Here is a 14325-nt window from a genome sequence, read left to right on the forward strand (position 1 = left end):
TCATAAATATACAAAATCTCCCATTTACGTTGCAATAGTATTATATTACATTATACCTACATTGTCGTGTAATAAATCAGATAGTAGATAAATGCCTAGATTAAACACTAAATTGAACAATCATGATAGACAAAACTTTTGAAATAAATCGTTGAAAAGGGAAATCGGAAACGTTAAGTGTGCAGTGATCTGATAAGCCGATGCTTCGAAATCGACACTTTCCTAACAAAGTTACGCACATTTACAAACTGAACTTCGACTTCAATCTAAGTAGAAAAAAAAACAAGTTTATCATTTTTTTACGTTAAATATTTTTTTAATTATTTTGTTCATACATGATAATTATGATATAATACTTTAAAAGCCTATTCGATATTTCAAAATTATTTAAATGTTAACTTATAATATCCGACTTTTGATTTGGCACGTCGGGCAGAAAAGTAAATCTTGCGGTAAAGATCAGCTGAGTTCGGTTTTTAATAGTATCGTCTCGGAACTTGGTATGAATATACACTAACGGAAGTTTTGGAAGATATTTTTAAAGTGCCAAATCAAAATCCAGATGCTTTACGCCATAATTAGCAAGTTAATAATGCACATGAACATTAAAAGTTAAATTTAATGCACTTACGTCTGTAATAGAGTTTCCTCTATTGAAAGATCTGAATTGGAAAGGAATCTTTGGATTAATATTCTTGTTTACTTAAAACATAAAATAGTTTTAATAACAATACAACACCAGTTTATACGACTTGCAATCTATATCGTTTATTCATTTACTCGGAAATTAAAACATTCAAATTATTCACGGTTTTTGAAGACAAAAGATCTTGCCACCTACCTGGTACTTGTGTTAAAAAGACGATTAAAACGGCAACGGAGAAAGATTTAATCTCGCAATATTACAACACTAGCTAATTCAATAAAAACCGGATTACTAAACGAACTGCTCTCTTTTTTATTACTTAAGTTAAATAATCAATTTAAAATAGGTAAGAACATAAAATCAAAACAACTAATAAGTTAGTTTGCCCAATAGGGCTATACATAAGTGAATTATTGTATTTAAAACTTCATGACTATCGTACAATATTTCAACAAACAAGAATCCATAATAGTAAAGTAACTTCTTAATACTTCAAAATTATACACGCCCATGTAATTCAGCTTTAGTTCCAATTTAGTAAGTTTGGTAACTATGAAACTAAAATCGATTTACATTAAAAATGTAACGTGTCAATGAACCAAGTTTGCAAGAATTTAGTTTTGACATAAAATAATAATTGCTTGGATTATACTCAACGAGACATAGAAAAGGCTATGCTCGATATAAGGAGATCCGTAGACAAGCGAAAGTAACCGAAAAAGCCCAGCTGATTGGCAAGTTGAAATGGCAGCTGCCAGACCACATAGTACGCAGAATAAATGGCCGCTGGGACCTCAGGATTCCTTGTTATGGTCGATGAAAACAGCCGGATGTCTCTTTGAATTATTGAAAATGTATTAAAAAAAATAAAAAAATTACTTTTAAGATAACTAAACATTCGTCTTCTTTCTTACCGGATAGCACGCTGCGAGTTTTAGGCCTCACCCAAAGATCTTTTTTTAAAGGTTTGATTATGTAAGTAATCTGTGTTCATGTTGTAGTTGTATTATAAATTACATAAATTTGAATTGACCAAAGTTAGGACATATTACAGTATCCGGCGATAAATATTGCACATCGACCTTTGGAAAGGGATAATCGGCTAATTTCGGTTTCTTAGAGCGTTATCTCTGTCGCACGAAATACAATGACTGACAAAACGTCACATAAGTAGTGCGGGACAGAGATAACGCTCTACGAATCCAAAATAAGCTGATTGTCTCTTTCCAATTGTCGATGTGCAATATTTATTGCCGGGTACTGTATCAATTGCAAAAAGGGATTTACTGATATCAGCTCAGGATAAAAAATTGTGTAATGGTCATTATAATTTCCTTAATAATTATTATTCAGTGGACGTTCTACAGCTGGAATGATGGTTACTATGATGAAATTAAAAAAAAACCTAAGTTATGATTTTATTCAGGTTTCACACTACTATATGCATCATTCAAGCTCTGTCTGTTTGCGCGGAGTAAATAAGTGGTCATCTGCATGTAGCGCACGTCCGTTACCCCCGCGTAGTTAGCTGGCATGAGGGGGCAACAGAACACGTGACCTCGGGGTGAAAGCGTACCGATAGTGTCAGATAAACGTTCGTTACACACAGGGTTTATGCAATAGCATGGTTTCATATACTTTAATAAATAAGCAATGTAATTTTTTGTCACAAAAATATGCTACCTATACATTTTAAGATGCAGTCGAACAGGATACATTTCTACGCAAAGAAATAATCAAAAATATTTATCTACATCTCTTAAATCATAACTAAGGATGTTGATCAATAATCTCGCGTGGAACAAATGTATTCATAAGACGAGGTTCTACAACAGTGTGAAAAAAAATCGAATCTATAGAAAGACCTGTGTCCAGCTGTGGACTTCATACGGCTGAAAATGAAGATGATGATTATTTATGGTTATTTTCTGGACAATATGTAATTATAAAAAACCAATATAACCATCTTTATAGAACAATATATTTTATTTAGTCTTTAAATATAATTCCAATAACAGATAGGAAGAATATTAGTTATTTTATTATATACATATTAGTTAAAAAGTCATAATGGAGATTTGTTTAAAAACGTATATAATATAAGATTTTTATAGAGTAAATAGCCTTTCCATCGATGAATGAAGGCATTGAGCTTTTAGCTGGCACAATTGTATAACAGTGTGTCTGTTAGTGTTCTAAATGAACAGAGTAAAAACTTGTACGTCAATTAGGTATGACAGGTGTGAATTAAATTGCTTACAGTAAACTTTTATTTGTGTTCATTGTTAAAAATTGTAAACGCTTTTCTACCGTCCAACTTTTACTTCCCAATTTAAAGATAACTAAATTAAAAAATTCGATATTAAGAAATTAATTTATTATTATCGTATTATTTTAGCAGTTTATTTATAAAAAAATCTTTTTTAAGAGTAAGTAGAAATTGAATATATAAATGAAAGTTTCTTTTTTAATAAAATTAATGATAACTTTTTTTTTCTTTAAAAATTTCAATGTCGCCTTACATCTTTGGTATGAAAAATACCCTTGAAATATTTATAACAAATAATAATACGAATGGTACAAGTATATTATAGTAATAAATTATAGAAAACCATCCAAAATTTCATTAATGCCTGATGCATTTTAAATTATATGCATGTTAGTGATTGCATATTGACCCAATGAGCTAAATGTGTCAAGCACGTGTCCAATGTAAGTCTAACCTGTCTTTGAATAACTTGATTCATTTTTGTTTTATATAGATTTAAAATATAAGTATTTTCAATCTATTTAAAATACGTAATATATGTATGTGTTACAATGTTTTTACAAACACGTAAACAGTATAAGTGTCATCTGTAGCAAACCAATCAGATCAGTACTTAATATAAAATTGAAATACTGTCCAATAATTTATATTATTTGCATTAAAAAAAATCTATACCAATTTTAACTGCAGAAAAAAATGAGCGTGTCCCTTGAAATAGATTAAAATGAAGTTAAAATAATTGTGTCAATCATTTCCAACCACTTATTTCAACTTCTGCAAAATCTAGAAATAATATCTTACTAGAACTGGTTCTTTTAATCACAAGAAAGGTGGATGGGTGGCGACCATGAGGCACCTGCCCCACGCGCTGGTCCAAACAGATATAGCCACAGTAGACGCTATAATATCTGAAGCAATACACACCACCGAAGACTGGCACAAAAACAGGGTCCAAAAAGGGTCGCGAACCTAAGTTGTGAGGACACGACGCAAGGAAAACTAGTTTTAGTGATGATCCGATTTTTAAGGAACGGTAAAGCGAGGTTACAACAGCCACCATAAAAGCAATACAGCGCGAAAAATTTTGAAGAAAGCTACTCTTAACGTTAAACAAGCAGGCAAAGGAACCATAGTAAGCCTAAGCCATTTGTAGTTTAGATTGGTGCGTTGTATGCAAAGTAATTCGTATGCTAAGTTTATAAATTGTGAAAATAATTTTTTTTATTGAAAACAGATTCTTATAAATATTATGAGGTCTCTGTCTCACTCTATGACGGATATTCAAACAAGCTTCAGCAATAAATCTTCAGGCAAAAAACGTAGAAATCATATTTATGACCTATGGAATTAACTTCCTTCATAAAATGATGGATCATAATATATACTATAATTAATAGAAACCCATCGTTAAACCTTACATCAATTTGACATGCTGAAGTAAACGTTGACTCTGTAGATTTATCATCTGCTTTTGAATTTATTAAGTGTCCTTACGCACGGCAGACTATCCGATTGTTTTAAATATTTATTGGAACGCAGTGTTTCACATCGTTTCTAATGATAAAGCAGAAGAAGGAATAGCTTAACACAGCCTTCCATAATATCACAATATTAATGTTTTCTATGTTTATTATTTTCATTTTCTTATTAACCATATAGCTGTAGTTATGGCACGTATATTAATTCAAAATTAAATAATTAAAATCTATGTACAAATAAAATATAAATTTAGCGTATAAAAATTCCTAGTCACTTTGTAAAGGCTCTTTTCGCGGGTCTCTACAATTCACTTCACTTTCCGCTTTAGAAATTACCTTTCTAAACGATAAAATAAAATTCTTTTTCATTTCCTCTAGTGCTTTCGCTTTTTATTCTTTCGCTATGAATAATGTTTTCAATAAATTCAACGGAATAATTCTTAACTACCATACATTTAAGCTGAAATGAAAATTTCGATTTTTTTTTTCAAAAATTAAATTCGCTAGCATGATAAAAAGTTCTTTATTTAGTACATGCTTCAAACATCTGATAGAAAAGATAACTTTTAAGAAGCATATACTAGATAATTCTTTTTTGTTTCGCACACTCGTACACATACGTTGATAAACACCCACTCCACACTCCACACTAGTGCTTACACATGCTTTTTATAATGTCATTTTTTGTTTCATTTGATAATGAAGCTGGCTTTTATCTATTATAACTATTTCATATATTGTTACATACTTAATAAAGTTAATTATTTTACTTTATATCAATAATAATTCATACATACCACACCGTTTGTGGTACGGTAATGTCAAATAGGTGTACACTGATTATAAGAGTAAATAATAAATAAAGCACAATCATAATCTATCAAGAAAACAACCATTGTTAGAAACATTTTAACTAAATGGTAATGAAGAAACATTAAGTTAAGATTTTATAATGAATTTATAAATGCTCGTTTATTGTTTTCTCCGACGTTGCTCGCTGAAAAGTAAGGACCGATGCTATACTTTTAAATAAATAATTTTTTACACGTAAGGTACTGTTTACAACTTTTACAATTATATATAACTTTCTTCTAAAGATATAAATTATTCCTATTATAAATTACCATATTAATAAGTGTCAGTAGTCATAGTAAAATAGGAATTGCATTTGTAGTTGCACCTGTACTTTTAAAATTTTTTCAAATTTACTTTATATCTAGATATAAAGTAAATTTTTTTTTCTTTCACATGATTTGACATAATTTAATAATGTTTAATCTTTGTGCGTTGCGTATTGTAAGTTTATGCATATACATACCTTACGTACATCAAACCTACCATAAGTGAAGCAATTAAAACCATTTCTCACGACGTACTAACGTTTAGAAATATATGCATATGAAGTATATTTAAAAATTACAACAATGATTAATTCTTTGTACAACTAAATTGGTAAATCTAGCTACCAATATAATACTTATTATACTTAATAATAATAATTTACCTATCCAAAAAGCTATCAAATGAGAAAATTAAATAAAATGTATTAATTTTAAATTCTTTCTATTGATACACAACAAACTATTTCTCTGCTATTACACATATATACAAAATAATTATTATATCAAAAAATGTAATAAAGTACCTACGTCCAAACTTGCTTAGGCCGAAAGACTGGCTATCTATGTGTCAACATATTAATAAAAATGACATAACATTTCAAATTGACATATGTATGTTATTTTTTGAAAACATGAAATAACTGCAGATTACAATTTATAGTTATAAAAGCAAAAATGGTTCGAAGGCAACGTGAGCAAAGTACAACTGAAGATGAAATTGTTATAGGTACTAATTTTTTTGTAAATAAAATACATGTTTAGTTTATTTTTAATAAGAAATAAATCTGATCACTATTTCAGATACTTCACCACAAAAAAAGCATAAACGACATAAACACAAGAAACATAGGAAGAGAAAACTTGAGAATGACTACGAAAGTGACACTTCTATAGATGTGTCTTATGAGGATGTTACGGATAAGCCATACAAAATGAAAATTAAGAAAGAAATGCCAAGTACTTCTGCAGCTGATCTATTAAAAGCTCAAACCATGAAAGCTTCAGATTCTAGAAAATCTATACCGGGATCGTCATCAAGCACTCCACCTAAAGCAAATGCAAAAAAAAAGAAGAAAGGTAAAGATAGTGGAACATCAAGTGAAGAAGAAAGATGGCTTGATGCCATCAAATCTGGTAAACTTGAGGAAGTATGTATCAATTTCATTGTCTCTTACCAACACAGTAACTCCACTGCTTAACATGTGTTATTATTAAGGAAAGTTTAATTAAAAGATTGTTTGCAAAATCTGCTTCTACCTGTATGGCTGAATAAGAAATTAACCACAGTTTCATAAATCTCTAAATGTAATGTTTCTGCCTGTCATCTTTAGTACTGTGGTGATTGTATGAAACCTGTGATTTGCATCAATTTCTCCAGAGATTAACCTGTATTAATATCTGATCCGTTTATAAAACCTATCAACTATCATCATGATAAATTTAAATCAATATTCTACAATAACAAAACTGTAGTATGAAAAGGTTCCTTTCAGTTTAATGCTGTTACAAGTTGTGATTTAACTGATGTTGTGAAATAATTAATTATTATTAAGAAATTTTGGCAAGCTTTAGTGACATCTATTTAAAAAAAAACAAACATTTTGTTTTAAATTAATTAAGCTTTGATGCAGTGTTTTTAACTATCTAGTCAGATCCCATTTTAACCAAGCTCTTTATAAAATTACAACTTGGACGTACAAAGAGATAACTGTGTACTAACCTAAACAGATCTGTATTAGTAATATCTATCTAACAAAAATTTTTACATTAATAAAGAACATTAGCTCTGGGATGCTCTCTTGAGTACATCTATATGTAGCATTAATAAGATCATTTTATTTTTGAATAACATGCACTTTTTGAATTCTGCTAGTTAAGTAGTCACTAAATCAGTCAAATTCCTCTTGACACCTGTAATATAAAAGTGTGTAAACATTAGATATAGTATTGAAAGGTTTTTACAAATCTAAGAATACCACTTCACATGTTCACATGTTTTTCCATATATGGTAATATATAAATGGATGTATATAAATTGTTACTTTTCAGATACCTTTTGTTGGTTATTTTTTCTAACATTTGGCAAAGTTGTTTGATTCAATACAAAATTGTTATAGGATTAGTTTAAAATAAATTGGATTTGGAATTCCTCACTAAAATACCTGATATTTGAGTTCAAAGATGCCAAGACTAAGAGTCAGTAACTAAATAAGTAAAGTACACTATAGTCTATAAAATGCAGGGAAGATTTTATGAAGGTCATAAATAAAATGAATGCCTTTAAATTTGTTAATGATTTGAAGCAAATTTATATTTAGGAAAACCTGTCTGAAAATTACAAATATCCTCCCTTTTCTTTAAACATTTTGAAATATAGATGGTATGATTACATTAAATAAAGAGATATATAATATTAAATGGAGATGGGGAGTAAATGATCTTAAAATTAAGGAGTAATGATTTATTCTTTGCATATTAACAAGTTGTATTCTAATTTAGGTAGATGAAGAGCTAAAAAAGATAAAACCAAAAGACCCCAAAATGATGACAGCAAGGCAACGAGCTATGTATGAACGAGGAAATGATAAAGATACGAGTCCCGGGGGTGAAATATTGCTTGCATTACCATCTGGTTACAAAGAAAAAGTAATGACAGCGGAAGCAATACAAAAAGCTGCTATTAAATCCCAAAAAAGAAAGCAACTGGCAGATGAGAAAAGAGAAAAGGATAAAAAGAAAACTATGGACAGACTTCTTAAAAAGCAAGAATCAAAGAACTTAAAAAATTCTCAAAAGGGAAGGCCAAACAGAAAATTAGAACCCATGATCATATACAAAAATAATAGAAATCAAATTACATTGTCAATGCCACCAGACATACCCTATCCTTTAGATAAAAAAGATCCTATAGAAGCACCAAAACCTATAAAATGTGGTGTTGATAATTGTTACAATGTTAAGAGGTATCAGTGTTCCAAAACGGGAGTCCCACTATGTAGCTTGGAATGCTATAAAAAGAATCTATTAAAATGAACTGAGTAAATAAATAAAAAATCTTGTATTATGTTATTTCTATTTACCATTTTCATTGATGCAATAATAAATTATTGTTTATCTTTTCAAGCAAGCGATAGGCCTCCCTCAAAGGTAGCCACGATGGCCGATCTTGCGCTATCCGCGACCTTACCTATGTCGTCGGTCCACCCAATGTAGGCCCTACCCACGCCGCGTCTACAGCCTCTTAGTCGCCACTAGAGAACCTGAACGGCCTTTGATTATATAATTTAAATGATATCTAAATTTTTCTATCAGATTTTTATCATTGCTAATATAAGTTACATAAATAGGTCTTTGATAACGATTTTCTGAAGAGTCAATAACAACAAACTTTTACTGATTAGCTAATATATAAAATGAACTAATATTAATATTGCCTTGAATGACATTACCGTATTTCAGAAAATGCTTCTAACATTTAAACTTATATCAAACAAAATTATGCATTAGACCATGGATGCACAGACCGCGGCCCGCCGGTCGAATACTGGTGGCCCGCCGACAGCAAAACCAATACTCTCATACATTCGAAAAATATTGAATTCTATTCCAGAATAAAACCAAAAAAAAAATTAATTACCTATACTTCAGGCGGCCAGGCCGCGATCAGTTCATGATTTGCCCGAGTGGCCCCTAGTCTTAATAAGTCTGTGCACACGCAGTGTGATTATGTGACGCTCGCAGGCTTTCACTTGTTTTCTCCTGAAACTAAGGCAACAATTTAATTAATTTATTCAAACCAATTCAATATTCTGAATTTGTTTGCCTTTTGGTTTAATTATAACATTAGTACCATTTCTTAAAGCAGAAAGAAGTATTCAAACTCTTATATTGTTAACATATATTTTCGATAATTATAAATTGTTGCCTGAAATTATTTTAGATGAAAACATTGGTTTAAATCTCAAGACAACGCTAGCACATTAATCATCATCTTAATCAGAAATTTTATAGATCTTGGTTTATATAGGGCTATTGGTGTAAAAATTTAAAGGGGTGATTTTATTGGAATAACACTCATGTCAAATAACAACGGTTAGGTGGACTAAGTGATAATCAAGGACTGTAAACAATCTTTATTATGAAAATGATAGTTCATAAATAAAATCCATTAATTCGCGTCATATACTAAATTAATATATTTTTAATGAATAAATACATGTCTTCTCACATACTAAAATATGTCCTATACATGTGGAAAAAATGGGCAAATTTAACACCCCTATTTCAAAATTTGAGCATTTACTGGTTGATAAGTTTCACATATTTTGCTATCAAGGATTTATAAATACTAATAAATAAGACATTCATTATTATTCTTTCTTACAGTAATTATTTTGGAAATTAATACTTTGTACGATAATTTTGCATATTAAAAACATTCACAATAACTTAAATTATAATAGCCTCAAACAGATTTTTTGATTTAATATATAATAATATGACATATTATTTTTAACATTTATACAAAAAAATCAATCTTGACTTGACAAATTGAATTAAGGAAAATTAATAAAACACAGCGAGCAGTTTTTGTACATTGAAAAAAATATGTTGTTGAAATCATAACGAAAGTATGACATGAAATGAATACAAATTTTTAAAATTTACGAGATTAACTATCTAGTAGAACATTATATACTTGCACACACATTTGTAAACAAAAATTTGTAATACAATTGTATAGTTAATTTCATCCTATATTATGTCTATTACATATAAATTTCAGGCAATGAAATGACTGCAGAATCCAATTATTCTAATTCTATTACATGCATTTACTTATATTATTTTAACTACAGACTTTGATATACACTCACTACAACACCAATTTGGCAAAATGTTGAGCTAAAAGTTCAAGTTTGGTAAAAACATGAAGCTTACAAACATTTAGCCACAATGTACCATGTCTTGATAAAGGTTGCTATATGATTTATACAATAGTAAATATTATAATACTATCATTTTTTAAATATCAAGGGTATAAATTTTATGAAGATAAATTTATATAAAGTACAATTACTCATATAGTATTAAAGTAAAGTACTACACTGTCTTTATAATAATTCATGTAGTATAAGAATTGCAATGTGTTTTTCTAGCACACATATAAAATTTCTTCCTTTACATATTTTTGTACAATCTATTATTAAATATACATAATGTGCATGCAAAAATAATTATAATTCTTAATTTTTTTTAATACTTATGTTTGTTCTCCAAAATAAGATTATTATTATATCATTTTCTTTTAAAGTATTTTTAGATTAACATGACAGGCTACGTAGTATTAAAGATACACTGAAACATTCTAGTTATAGGTATGTAGACATTAAGTAATAGGTTCTCTAAGTCCAGATCATAAATGCTTCTTATACATGAAACACTCACATTATAAGATTCAGTGAAAAGGTCTATAGCACTGTGAAAGATTACATAATGAAGCAAGGTGGCCAGCAAATTGAAAAATCATTGCCAGCTGCATATCAGACATTTGTCCTCTTAGAGTTTCGTAGGCGGGCCAGGCCTGACTGTAACCGCTAAGACTGATTATTTTGCTTGTTAGACCTCAGTCGGGCTAATCCAGAACGCTCCTCTTCCTCATCACTTGTGCATGATAGCCCACCAACAGCTCCACGAGATGATGTTGCCTGAATTAAGTCTTGATCAGGTCCATTCCTACTCTCATATAACAATATGCCTAATGTTTCTTCATAAATCCGGGCTTCGGGGAATTCAACTTTAGTATGTTTTTTATCAGTAGCATAAACTATAGATGTACAACACACCTCAGCACATTTTTTTCCATGGCCAAAGAAAGACCAGCAACAAATTTCATTTGATCCAATGACATCCTTTATGAAAAGGACTCTTCCACTGAAACGCAGTGAAAGCTTGTCGAATAATTCAATATTTTTAAGTAAATTATCATCTGAAGTGCTGGTATAAGAATATTTGTTATTATGCCGATTGATTAACAGCTTTACTACAGGCTGAAAAAAAAAATTTTACAAGTCAAAATTAGTAATAATTAATTTTGAAAATTAAAAATTTATTCCAGTACAAATCACCAAATTTCATAAATTTTAATTAAAATTTTTGCTAAATAATTTTTATGTATCACTGTTAATTCTTTATAACTCAACAAACAATCTTATTTCAAAATTTTTTAAAATTGTTATATATTTTTACTATTAGTATACAACATTGAGTTTTTTTTGTATAATAACAAACCAATTTTTTTTAATTTAAGGATTGCATTATAGTTCTCGTTTTGATTCTATAGTTTCTAAAAATAAAGCTCTGATAGTATTCTTCTCATCATGTACAAGTGAACACTATAAACCATTCATATGACACACTACTAATTGAAAACATTACAGACATTTTAAGATGTACCTTTGATGTCGACATTATCAGTAACTGTTCTTCTTTTTGTGAAGTGATCAAAGGAACACGACAAATTGGTTCAGCATCTCTTTCTTTTTTATTCAAAGCCTGATGACATGCTTCAGTAAGCTCTTCGATCAGAAAGTACTTGGCCTCAGCCAGAAGCTCCATTGTCTCGCGGAAACTTTCCGGCAATGCCACCGAGCCATCACGTAAATAGTTTAAAATAGTACCGAAATGTTTACCACAACGATCAATTAAAATCCAACCTAAAATAAGACATATTAAACATTAATGCTATTTTGATAATATATATCGCACTTCGCAACGTAAATATAGTTAAAATTAAAGATTACCATCGGAATCGGTGAGTACTTCCATCCTTCCGCTAAACATTGTGCGTAACATATTATCACTCTTAGTGAGTGTTCCAATAGTTGTATAAAACAAAGTTCCTCCTACATTTAACTTTACGTATTGCGAAGGACTGCCCTTCAAAAATGTTTTGTGATCGCCCGACATTTTAGGAAGTAAATCGGGAGATAAACACAGAGATGGCGGCGATATTTATTCTTACTTTGTTACAATCTACAGTACAATTACTGTTAGTAATTATTTTTCATTAATGAAATCACATATAACATATTGGATACCAAATATTGACAATATTAATACCAAAATATTAGAGTAGCTGACAGTATTGTAATGGCTATTAAAAATGTCAAGCAGACGTCTAAAGTTACTGAAGGCGAAAGAAGATTAAATCAATTATCGCGATTGGGGCATGCGCCTTGTATTAAGAGTAAATGCATTAGAAAATTCTATTGCATTTTAAAATTGTCAAGAGTTTTCCCTATCTTCATTACGTTTTTTTATTAAGGATTATTAAGGATTATTTATAGGATTATTAAGTTAATTAAGGATAAAATTAATCAAATCATGTTAATAACAAGATTTGATATCTTTTGAGCACTCAAATAAATCGTAATAGTTATTATAGTATAACAAAACAATAAACGGTGTGAATATTTCTGAATCTAAAACGTTTTTGATTTTTTTCACGAAAAACATCTATGATAATGCGATACGCTTTTATGCAGGTGTGGTTTTGATTTGATTTGATTTGGTTCTCAACTCTGTAGAAACACTAATCTTACTTAATGTATAAATTAAATAGGAAAAAAAATTGTCTTGTACAAGTTAATTTTACTATCTGTTACGCCCTTTAAACTGAAACACAGTAAGTAATCTTGCGCATTACAGCAGGCAGGGGAAATAAGTCTCACAATGGTATTTATTTCGTAGGTTTCTAAATTATAACATAATCAATAATCAATCATGTTTTTTTTCATGAAAAAAAGATTTCAACGTGCTTATAATTATCATTTTTACACTTTTAATTTTCAGAGTTAGTAGGTATTACAATCCTTGACATTTAACGAAATTATTGAGTAATTCTGGTTTTTAATTTATACATGAAAAAAGTAGAATGTGAATCAGAGATGGGAATGCAGCATTGACGAAACGCTTGATCGTGCCAAAAGACTTGAACCTTGGCGAACACCTCCAGAACCGTCGACTATCTTACTGATCATGGCAACGCGGGAGGCGCAGCGGAGCGTGCTGTTATTCGAATACTAATTCAAGTACTGTACGCAATAATTATGCGTATATGTGGCATTATAATATATAAATATGTCGGAATTACCGCAAAATGCAAAATAGCTTGATTATTGAAATTAATTATTGTTGGGTAAACTCATATTTTGTAACAACCTGAATTTTAAAATTAATTGGTGGAGTTGGACCAAGATTCTAATTCTTGTTGGTGTGTAAATATCGCAGCCCTGTCGCAGGAAAAAAAATCTCTTTCTCCTCCCAATGAAAACGCTGTTGCCTAGTGCACCTTACTATATTATTTTAGCCAAAGAAAGCAAGAGAGAGATTACTTACAAGCACAAGCTTTTCAAAGCGCCCTGCGGTGGTATAGTCTTTGGATTCTCAATCCTCTCCACCTCCACGACAATGCAGGGACCAATTATTTTTTGTGACTATATATAAAACTTCAAACATAAATCGGTTTTACCTATTTTTGAGAGCACGCGCTGAAAAACCTTTAGCTCTTTAAAGATAACAAAAGTTTGACGATCCTGAGCTCTTATACTAATAGTATTACTATGTGTCGAGCAAATTACGAAAGATTTGCTTGGTATGACGCTTGATGGAAAATTGTCATTTTAATTCTAGTAATACATATTAAAGAATCATAAGATAGAGAAAAAAACGTACTCCAGATTATGTAGTATATGACTTACTAGGTAACTGTAAACCCCTCTAATTCGCTATGTTTGAGCATATTTCTAT

At 30.0% G+C, this 14325-nt stretch overlaps 2 protein-coding genes across 3 annotated transcripts; one reads left to right on the top strand and one right to left on the bottom strand.

Moving 5' to 3' along the window:
- The first annotated feature begins 6134 nt into the window (after positions 1-6134).
- On the top strand, positions 6135-8561 carry LOC137930497 (INO80 complex subunit B). 2 transcript variants are annotated; one of them, XM_068773761.1, is made up of 3 exons: positions 6135-6241; positions 6316-6662; positions 8014-8561. In XM_068773761.1, exons 1-3 carry the CDS (start codon positions 6190-6192, stop codon positions 8545-8547), a joined length of 933 nt encoding a protein of 310 aa, XP_068629862.1. In that variant the 5' UTR covers positions 6135-6189; the 3' UTR covers positions 8548-8561. The 2 variants fall into 2 exon arrangements, with proteins under 2 accessions (XP_068629862.1, XP_068629863.1); XM_068773762.1 differs by having other exon boundaries at positions 6160-6241; positions 6336-6662.
- Positions 8562-9696: 1135 nt separating this feature from the next.
- LOC137930174 (BTB/POZ domain-containing adapter for CUL3-mediated RhoA degradation protein 3) lies at positions 9697-12694 on the bottom strand. The gene is made up of 3 exons (XM_068773324.1): positions 12318-12694; positions 11971-12230; positions 9697-11564 (listed from the first exon to the last, which is right to left on the bottom strand). The coding sequence occupies exons 1-3, from the start codon at positions 12481-12483 to the stop codon at positions 11112-11114; spliced, it is 879 nt and encodes a 292-aa protein (XP_068629425.1). The 5' UTR covers positions 12484-12694; the 3' UTR covers positions 9697-11111.
- Between the last annotated feature and the right edge of the window lie 1631 nt (positions 12695-14325).

This window comes from Battus philenor, unplaced genomic scaffold, assembly GCF_028537555.1.
Source record: "Battus philenor isolate CCGP_79_NKW_IND1 unplaced genomic scaffold, ilBatPhil1.0.hap1 SCAF_6, whole genome shotgun sequence".
NCBI lineage: Eukaryota > Metazoa > Arthropoda > Insecta > Lepidoptera > Papilionidae > Battus > Battus philenor.

What these genes read in the sequence shown, in the direction of transcription:
- LOC137930174 (XM_068773324.1), bottom strand. Translation starts at nt 12,483, where the DNA reads ATGTCGGGCGATCACAAAACATTTTTGAAGGGCAGTCCTTCGCAATAC. An exon ending in AGTACTCACCGATTCCGATG is followed by an intron (nt 12,231 to 12,317) that starts GTAATCTTTAAT and finishes GTCTTATTTTAG; the next exon opens with GTTGGATTTTAATTGATCGT. An exon ending in TGATAATGTCGACATCAAAG is followed by an intron (nt 11,565 to 11,970) that starts GTACATCTTAAA and finishes TTTTTTTTTCAG; the next exon opens with CCTGTAGTAAAGCTGTTAAT.
- LOC137930497 (XM_068773761.1), top strand. Translation starts at nt 6,190, where the DNA reads ATGGTTCGAAGGCAACGTGAGCAAAGTACAACTGAAGATGAAATTGTT. An exon ending in TGAAGATGAAATTGTTATAG is followed by an intron (nt 6,242 to 6,315) that starts GTACTAATTTTT and finishes TCACTATTTCAG; the next exon opens with ATACTTCACCACAAAAAAAG. An exon ending in AATCTGGTAAACTTGAGGAA is followed by an intron (nt 6,663 to 8,013) that starts GTATGTATCAAT and finishes ATTCTAATTTAG; the next exon opens with GTAGATGAAGAGCTAAAAAA.